The sequence below is a fragment of the Episyrphus balteatus genome, chromosome 3, assembly GCF_945859705.1.
Source record: "Episyrphus balteatus chromosome 3, idEpiBalt1.1, whole genome shotgun sequence".
NCBI classification, from domain to species: domain Eukaryota; kingdom Metazoa; phylum Arthropoda; class Insecta; order Diptera; family Syrphidae; genus Episyrphus; species Episyrphus balteatus.
This window is the reverse complement of record NC_079136.1, coordinates 104,707,906-104,717,641: the sequence shown is the minus strand read 5'-3', so window position 1 is coordinate 104,717,641 and position 9,736 is coordinate 104,707,906. Positions and strand designations below refer to the sequence as shown.

The 9,736-nt window shown below is 39.7% G+C and overlaps 1 protein-coding gene across 1 annotated transcript; it reads right to left on the bottom strand.

Annotated features, from left to right (window-relative positions):
- Positions 1-603: 603 nt before the first annotated feature.
- On the bottom strand, positions 604-9,485 carry LOC129915681 (putative nuclease HARBI1). Its single transcript, XM_055995336.1, has 4 exons — positions 2,747-9,485; positions 2,293-2,689; positions 2,045-2,217; positions 604-859 (listed from the first exon to the last, which is right to left on the bottom strand). The coding sequence occupies exons 1-4, from the start codon at positions 2,977-2,979 to the stop codon at positions 724-726; spliced, it is 939 nt and encodes a 312-aa protein (XP_055851311.1). The 5' UTR covers positions 2,980-9,485; the 3' UTR covers positions 604-723.
- Between the last annotated feature and the right edge of the window lie 251 nt (positions 9,486-9,736).

Genomic DNA, 9,736 nt, shown 5'->3' with positions numbered 1-9,736 from the left:
TGGGAAACCCATCAAAGCTTAGAAAAGCACCAAACCCTTTGCTGCAGAACCGGCATCGAAAATGCAACCGAGACGAGGAAATAAACTGTAAGGTAGCCAAAATATCCGACGAAAGGCATCAACATTCAAAAGCAAAACACGCCATTGAAATGGAAATATTGAATAGCGAAAGAGAGCGGTATAAGCTGGAACATAAGAGAGCTGCGGCGGAAGTTGAGCGAGCTGCATTTGTGCGGGAACGAGCCGAGTTTTATAGAGACCGTGCACTTATCGAATTGCAGAGGTCAAAAAATCAACTGGAGTATGATCGCGAGCTCCATCTACTTCGCATGAACAATTTAAAAAATGTACCCATGGAGCAACAACAAACTATAGCCCCAACAGCAGCATCAAGAAAACAATATTTATTTTAAAAGTTTTGTTATATTTATTAATACCTTCTTTAAATATATTTGAAGAATTTTAAAGTTTGTGTTTTAAATGTTGTGGTTTATTGTTGACCTAGCATTGGTTGGAAATATGATTGAACCAATCGAGAGCGGGCATTACCAACAACAGCTGTTGCTGCTTGGGATTGAGTTGGAGAAGGCACACATGTAGCGGAAAGCATTTATGCAAACCCATGTATTTCTGGTGGTGGCTGTAATTCCTTTTCGTCGATTGCTATGTTGTGTAACACAGCACAAGCAATAATGATTAATTGTATCGTCTCAACCCTGCACCTTAATCCTGTTGCCAACACTGGAAAACGCCTTTTCCAAATTCCGTACGAACGCTCGACACAATTTCGGGTACGAATTTGTGATTCATTATATAAATTTTCAGCATCATTTGATACATTCTGGAAAGGCGTCGCACACTGGGGATTTTGCGGAAAAAAGTCAAAAATTTTAAGTATTTCGAAGAACATTTTCAATACTTTTTCTAAATTTTAGAAAGAATTACTAAAATCGGACTTGTAGTTTACTATTTAGAGCTTTGTAAAGGGACAAGTTGTTGAAAGTATAAAAAACGAAGTGAAAATACCCTGAAATTAAAGTTGTGTAATTTTGTTTTGCTTGAGCCGACTCATACACTTTTATTTTTCCGTAAAGATGCCATAATTTGTCTATTGTAAATCGAATAAATTATTAATTTTTAAGATGTTAATTATTTTATATAATTATTTAAAGAAAAGAGAAAAAAATCTTAATTTTTTTCATATTTTTGTATATATTATTTAAGCTACACTTGCCTACAGTTAGAGACTATTAAAAACATTTTCCTTATGAAATTACCTTTCGATAGAGGCCAAATTAAGGTGCCACCAGGTGCCACTGCGTTTTTTACTGGCAATTGAAAACTTCATTTGGTCGCAAAAATGATTTTCTTAAAAATTACTTAAAATAACAAAAAAAAATATTAAAAATCAATGGTAACACTTATAAATGATACCTTTTTTAAAAGCCAGAACATTACTCTTAATTCTAGCTTTTAAAAAAAGTTCTTTAAGTTAATTGTTTTTGAAATAATCGATTTCAATGTCAAAATTTTGAAAAAAAACTGCCTTAATTGATTCCTTACCAAACACTGAAAACCATATGTTTCTAGTTTTCGAGAAAATAGAAAATCTCCTTTTTGTCAGATTTTTAGTTTTTTGGCTGCAAGCTAGAGATCCTTATCCGAAAAGACAAATGGAGAAAGTAATATTAATTCGCAACACTTTTTGAAGTGAAAACTTCTTTAGTATCGTAGTGATTTGAAACACGATGAAACGAAAAAGCGACAGGAAAAATCAATTGATTATAACTTTTTTGTTTTAACAGATATAGAAAATTTGATTTAATTTTGATACGCATGCTAATAATTTTACCTTTCGTTTAATATATATCACACATAACGGTATGTGTTCTACAAGTTACACAATCTAAAATTCAAAAACTTGAAAAATACCTCAAAACACCTGTGGAGATCTGTTGCCGATGACCAGCCACCAGTGTAGGAAGTACCGTAATCTCAGTTTGGAATTTTGACATGGTTGGCTTTGGCTTTAAAAAATTCTTACTTTTTTTTTTGTAGGTTTCGCACTCCCATACAAATTTCCCCAGTGTGCGTCGCAAGATACCTAGTATTTGCATAACCAGAGTCGCCAATTATAATAAAATGCTCAAAATCACCTCTTTCAAATCGTTGCTTTGAATTTGATAAATTGAAAATTCGCTGATGGTGGGTTGAACCCTTTGAAAGAGAGATTTAGAATTTAAGTTTTTATTCGAATCCAATTACTACTAGTATACAATAAGCAAATAATACCTGCCAACGAGCAACAATATCTATGATTTTCAAGTCTGCTGCGGCTACTGTCTGAACATTTAGAGAGAACCATCCCTTTCGATTTCGGAAGAGTTCTGGGTCACTTCCGCCTGGTGATTGTATGCGGACATGGGTACAATCTATCGCTCCAGTTGTTCTCGGAAACTTGGCTATGGCATACAAATTTCGGGCTGCTTCTAATCGTTCCATGCGTGTCTCAGGCATACGAACGAATCGTGGAGCAAGTTTGGCAATTGCTTGTGAAACTCTTTTAAGGGTGCGATGGACAGTAGCAATGCTTACTCCAATAAAATCTGCAACTGCCAATTGGATTGATCCGAGTGCATAATATCGCAAAGCAATCAATAATTGGGTTATTCCTCGTAATTCACGTGATCTTAGATGGTATATGGTGACAGCATTAATTTATTAAAAAATAGAAAAATACCAATACCTTCCTTCGTTGCAAGGCAAAGAATCTTCTATTAGACTCAGCACCATCAATGTGATTGGCTTCGAAAGCCGGAAACGATAAATAAAATCGCGGTCATCCCATCTGTCAAGTCCAATACGTGGGAGCATCTTATATTGTCTTCTTTCAATTCTTAAATTTTCTTCATTTTCACTGTCTTCGTCTTCTGAAGAAGACGATGGCCTATCTTCCCAAAAATATTTTCTTCTAAACATAATGATTTTACAATTTACGTGGTGAACCAAATAGACAATTTATTTAAAACAAATTAAAAAAAAAAAAAAACAAATTCAAATTATGACAGAAAATCCCGAGTTCATGCTGTAAACTTCTAGTTTTTCGGAAGTTGAGAAAATCTAAAGTTGATCAACTCTACAGTTGAGAATCGAAAGTTGAAACTGTCAACTTTGAGTGAAGAAAAACAAAATCTCAAGTTGAGAATAAAAATCCTTAAGTTGACTTCAACTTTAAGTGAAGAAAACGGCTCTAAATAGACTATATGGAGAGTTATAAAAGATAGAACAGTTGACTTCAATTAGTAGACCTGGTTTCTGATTTCCAGCATTTAGTCGATTGAATTCCGAGAAAGTTGTTGGGGTATATGAAATGCTCGAGGCTGGATCTGCGGTTAAGGTTCTTGAAACATTTATTGAAATTAAGGGGGATTTTGGTATGCTATCGCGGGTTATTTAAAAATGGTTTGGATGAAATTATGTTTGAAAATTCTTCATAGCAGTGCCTCAGCTGAAAGAGTAGTTTTCAGACTGACACTGATAAAAAATAAGCTTGTGAAAATTTACGAAGATAGATTAATTGTAAAAACTAGCAATTCCTTGATGACAGCCCTTGATTCAATAAAACCAGGAAAAGATCATGAGAACTGGGTTTATGATACCTATGTCTTCGGTGATGTTTATATAATTTTTTTTTGCTTCACGAAATTTTATGATTGGCCCCTTTTTTGTCTCGGGCCCCTTTTTTGGCCCCTTTCTGGTTTTTTCCAGCGGCAACACTGCCTGGAGGCACTAGCATATCTGAGCAACCTTCAAAGCCCGAAAGTGCAGGTGGTACCAGCCTTCGGGTAGCAAAGCCAGCCAAAGCGATGCTACTCATCGTAAAAGAAGAAAAGCGAGTTCTGAAAGCGGATTTCAAGAGGGCATCCTTCATTCTTCGCAAGATTGCTAAAAATGAGGAAGCGGCATCATTCTCCGCACGAGAATGATGTCGCTGATAAAAACAAATATGGGAAGATTGTTGAGAAGGACAACAATCTTCTCATTTAGTCTGCAAAGTCCGTTAAAATAAATAGGTCTCGTGAGGAAGCTAATCCTCCTCTGAAAAAGTCGAGAAAAGGTGCCACAAATAATCAAATACCACCTCAGGGAGCGGCGTAGTCGCGCACTTTAAGTGAGATTGTCCGGGGTCCTTTAGTTTATATTAAATCAATCCCTCTAAGTATATTTACTTTAAAAGTCTAAAAGTTACCAATTTATACGATCTGATCGAGATTTAAAAACTTGCTTTTAACTAAAAGAGTCAAAAATTTGGAAAAAGTGCTAATTTTTGAATAGGTACATTTAAGTTGTTTCTTGACAAAAAAAATTGCAAATTGCATATTATCAAAGGATTTTACCTCTGCCTGGCAAAAATCCTCGATCGAACCCTCCAAGTGGGTGCCGGGCGGACAATGACCACCACAGTTTATGCTTTGTACGATGTCAAAGCGGTGGCAGCTAAGGTTAGGTTGGATCGCTGAGTGGTTCTTACTTCTTAATAGTACAATCCTCAGAAATTCAACTTCACCATAGATTCGGGGTCCCTAATTTCAGTGGTGGTGTGAGCTTTTTGAAACCGTGCCGAAGAATGCAAGACTGGGGGGTAAACCAGTCACTTACGAGCTCTTTCGGATGCCTGGCAAATAGACTAGCCTTACCCCGGTACACGGCTCTGCCGGGGCTGACCTTTTTTTTTCCGTTTCTACTCGTGGGACCTTCTATGAACTCTTTAAACAAAAAAACAAAACAAACAAACAAAACCAAAAAAACATGGCGGGAAGCAGGACTTGCCGGCCACTTGCTCTAAAATAGCGAGTGATGCGGCAGTCATGCCAACGTCTACTACTTGCAGGACGGAGTCAAATCCTAATGCTAGTAGTACAAACAATCTTCCGGGAACGGCGCCTCTGCTGCCACCGGTTCGCGATGAGGAAGTGAAAAACAACCAAACCGTAAACCTAGTTGGCGGAATGTCTCTCCTGGAAAGAAACAAACTTCCGGAGTTGCCAACTCTGCTGCCACCGGCTAGCGGCGAGGTAGTCAAGAACGACCAAACCGCCAACCAAGGTGACGGAACGTCTCTCCCGGAAGGAAGTATGAAAATATGTGGAAAGGGGACGGTGTCACTGCTGCCACCGGTCTGTATCACAGACCAAGGTGACGGGGCACCCAAACCAGGAAACAACAATGTCCAAGGGGGGGGAGGCAGGGATGCTATTAGCAACTCTGTCTCTACCTCCAATGCCCGTAATACCAGTGAGACGGGGAAGAATATCGTGGCGGGAGGGGTTAGTGATACTAGAACCGCTGGCCACGATAAGTCATCCTCGAATCCAGCTGTTCCTTCCCTTGGTGGAGCTGCAGTTCTGAACAAGAACTCCAGCTCGGCCAAGGAAGGGGGCAAAACGAGATACAGACCCGCTAATGAGCGTCGCCAAGCAATGAAGATCATCGAACTCGATGCTGAAAAAGCCCCGGGGGAGAGAAGTCGTTCTGAACTCGGCAAGCTCAAGTGGGCGAGGAAAGTGATGGAGAGGATCAGCAAAGATACTACGTCTAAGCGAGAAAGGTCCTTTGAGGAAGAAAATCCTCAACCCAAAAAAGCAAGGGTGTTGGATGGCGTACCACCGACACTTCGAATTGGGAATACCTTTAGTGACGTGGTCAAAGAAAAGGTTACTGTTGCGGTCATCGACAGAGGCAATTTAGATGGAAACATCTCGCCTGATCATTGGGCGGACGTCAGGGCTCACCTCGGGTTCAGGTTCATCCCTGTTCTCGAAGCGAACCCAGGCTCCCTTCCAAAGGTAAGCGACGGAGGATGGCACCAAAATAGGGTCAAACTCATCGTTTGCGATGATCAGAGATCGTTACATCTCTATAAGCTTGCTGTGGGTGATTTGGGTGAGATCTGGCCAGGTGCTAAGCTGGAGGTTGTGCCAAGGGAGGAAATCCCCTGCAGGCCAAGAGCTCGTACTCTGGTCCCGGCCTTACACACGTCACCAGAGATGGTTCTCCGACTGATTCAATTCAGTAACCCTTCGATGCCCACTCACGACTGGAAAGTCCCAATCATCGAAAAAGAGCCGGTGGGGCGCTATCGTTCGGCTCTTGTTATCATTAACAAAGAATCACTGGATCCTCTGGCTGCAACCGGGGGAGTTATCCAGTATGGGTTTGATAGCCTTGTGCTAAAAATCTATAAAAAAGATGAGGAGATGGCAAGGCTTGCAGGCCATACGGCGCAGTCTGAAATGGAGGAATTGGGCATATGTAAAGCACTTTCAGCAATGGAAGTTGATGCATCATGCAGCTCTTCCTTTCCAGATCAGCGGTCATCTTCGAAAGTTCCCGAAGAGGGAACAAAACAAACCCCAGTGTCAGTAAATGACACGAACCAAAACCCAGCGTCCGAAAAGGACGCGAAAACAATATCTTCCGTATTGGAAGATGATGAGATGGCTAGAAGCTTGTCCGACATGGACACTGTCAGCGTTGCGCAGGAGGATCTTCTATCTGAGGATGAGCTATTAAACTCTACCTCAGAAACGGAAGACCTAAATGCCACAGTGGTGGAGGTTGATCGTACTGGTTGTAGCCATGCTGCAGGTGGTACAGATTAATCTCCAACACTCCAATGTAGCGTGTTCCAAGCAGAAATTCTGGCGATTAAGGAGGTTCTCTCTTGGCTCAGAGAAAACGTAATATCCAACACGGATATTCGGATCTTCTCGGACAGTCAAGCAGCCATTAAATCCCTTGCCTCTGTCTCTACAAACTCAATCACGGTCCTCGACTGTCAAACATCTCTAAGGGAGATGTCTGAGCAGTTTAACATTCACCTCGTATGGGTGCCGGGACATAGAGATATCCCAGGCAACTGCAGGGCAGACGAACTTGCCAAACTAGGAACAATTACTCCTCTTCAACCAGAAAGGAACAATATAGGAACACCTATCGCTGCATGCAAACTTATGCTAAAGCAGGACGCTTTAAAGAAAACCAACCTCAGATGGACTCAGAGTAATACTTGCCTAGCTACTAAACAAATATGGCCTTGTATAGACTTGAAACGTTCAAAGGGTTTGTTAAATTTAAACAGAATGCATATTAGCTCCACCATAGGTGTCCTTACAGGACACTGTCTAATAGGTAGACACGCAAAAAGAATGGGCGTGTTCTCTAACGATTTCTGCAGAAGTTGCATGGATGAAGAAGAAGAGGAAACTGTTCAACATCTTCTGTGCACCTGCCCTGCTCTCTCTAATAGAAGAAAACTCTATCTAGGAGAATTCTTCTACGAATACACTAGTGATCTAGTGAAAACGGACGTTAAAAGTCTATCTTCATTCATAAGAAGCACCGAGTGGTTCGGCTAGTGAGTCCCAACTTGCTAGTCTTTTGTGGTATCACAATGGATCCATAAGGGTCTAAGTGTGTCGGGTAATTTGCCTGACAGCCACTACTACCTAACCTAACCTACCTCTACTTTATTTAATTAGTACAAAGTTTGGACGTACCAAAAAATGCCCTTGATTTAGTAAAAAAAATAAAATCGTCAATTTTTTAATTTTTTTTTTCTTTGATTTTAGGTTTTAAGGACCAGGAGATGCGGTCTTAAAGTAAACCCCCTTAAAACAGAACTGGTACTTTTCACAAACAGAAAGAAAATTCCTCCTTTTGTAGTGCCAAAAATTGATGGCACCCCACTTAAGATTTCGGATAAAGCGAAATATCTAGGAGTGATCTTGGATAAGAAACTTAACTGGGGTCCAAACATTCAAGAAAGATATAAGAAAGCCACGTTTGCACTTTACTCATGTACCTAATAGAATTCTTGGCAGAAACTGGGGACCAAATCCTAAAAAAATCATGTGGATGTATACCGCCATTGTCAGACCCATTCTGACTTATGGCAGCTTAGTCTGGTGGCAAGCTGGCAAGCTCTGGAGAAATCCACGAACTTGAAGACCCAAACCAAAGTACAAAGAACAGTATGCATTAGCACTACGGGGGTGATGAGGTCCACTCCAACCGCAGGTCTGGAAGCAATCCTTAATTTCACTCCCTTAGATCTATTTGTAAAAGAATTAGCAGCAAACAGCGCCCTACGACTCAGTCAAACCAACATTTGGAATACTAGTCAAAACGGCCATACTACGATCCTTTCTAACTACGTTGGCAACAACGTAAGTACAGATTACATGACCCCTTACTTAGACTTCAACAAGTCTTTTAATGTCAGTTTCCCTAACAGACAAGATTGGGAAAACAGTGTATATTTCTCAAATGAGTCGACTATCGCCATCTTTACTGATGGTTCGAAAATGAACACTGGGGTTGGTGCAGGTTTTTACTCAGAAAACCTCAACCTTGCCAGTTCTTTCAGGCTCCCCGATCACAGCAGTGTCTTCCAAGCCGAGATATTGGCACAGTGAAAAATGCTGCTAAACTTAAATCCATGATAACGATATCACCTGCTGACATCACCTTTTTCATTGATAGCCATCAAGCGGCAATAAAAGCGATTTCTGCCACCCTAATCAAGTCAAAGCTTGTTTCTTGCTGTCGCGAAGAGCTTAGGGTTCTTGGTATGCAGCATAATGTAAGACTCTGCTGGGTTCCCGGCCACAGTGATGTTTCACAAAAAACCAATGAAAGACGGAACCTATGGCCGAACTTCGACGAGAAAAAATCAAATAAGATCTTACAACTTAGTAAACCTTCCTTAAGATCCCTAATAGGCGTCTTAACGGGACATAACCTACTAGGATATCACAAAAAGAAAATGGGGCTTAGTACGGATGATCTATGCAGAGGCTGCGGTAATGAGGACGAACAGGAAAACACTGTTCACTTCCTCTGTCACTGCCCAGCACTCTGTCGCACTAGGAAAAAATTCTTAGGAAACTACTTCTTTAATGAATTAGAAGAACTATCGGAACTCTCAGGCAATAGCCTACTGAACTTTGTCAAGTCCTCCAAATGGCTCGAACAACCATAGCATTCCTAGGTTAACACTTTTTCATGAAGTTACAATACTTCAGGGTATCACAAGGGATCTACATTGATCTAAGTGTGACGGTAACAAAATCAACTGTCAGCCCATATAACCTAACCTAACCTTGATTTTAGGTTAGAATTTCAGTCAAAAATAATTTTTTAAATTTTTTAATAATCTCAACATGACAGAAAATTTAATTTGCTATGAAAAGTGTCTTTGAGCCGTTTCAAAGGTAGGCTTGGTTTTCGAGTTAAATAAAAAAAAACTGAAAACCGACCAGTGTTGCCGTTTTCTCAGAAATGCACCAATGGATTTAGTAGCACTTTTGGCTGGAGTATTATTTTATGCCAAGGAAACAAAATCAGCAATAAAAACTCTTGAACGAATTTGTTCTAGTTTTGCTCTGGAGCTCCGGTCTATTAAATTATTAAGTGCTATTTTTCGTCATAATAATAATATTCGAATTTTAGATTGTTTTTTTTTTTTACCTCAACTTTAAACAGACTGAAAATTGTTTTAAATCATCAAGATTAGCTGAAAAATTGGCGTTCAATGATTGTTTCGCCTTGTCATCACATGTTCATATTGTTTAAGGGTGGTTTGGTACACAAAAGCAAATTAAATTTGTTTTATTTAAATTAATTAATTTGACAAGATAATGAAATGAAAAAAAACATATAAGAATAAAATTAA

Coding starts and splice junctions, on each gene's coding strand:
- LOC129915681 (XM_055995336.1), bottom strand. CDS start 2,979: ATGTTTAGAAGAAAATATTTTTGGGAAGATAGGCCATCGTCTTCTTCA. Junction 2,218..2,292: donor ATATTGTTGCTCGTTGGCAG/GTATTATTTGCT, acceptor TCTCTTTCAAAG/GGTTCAACCCACCATCAGCG. Junction 860..2,044: donor CGAAACCTACAAAAAAAAAA/GTAAGAATTTTT, acceptor CAAAATCCCCAG/TGTGCGACGCCTTTCCAGAA.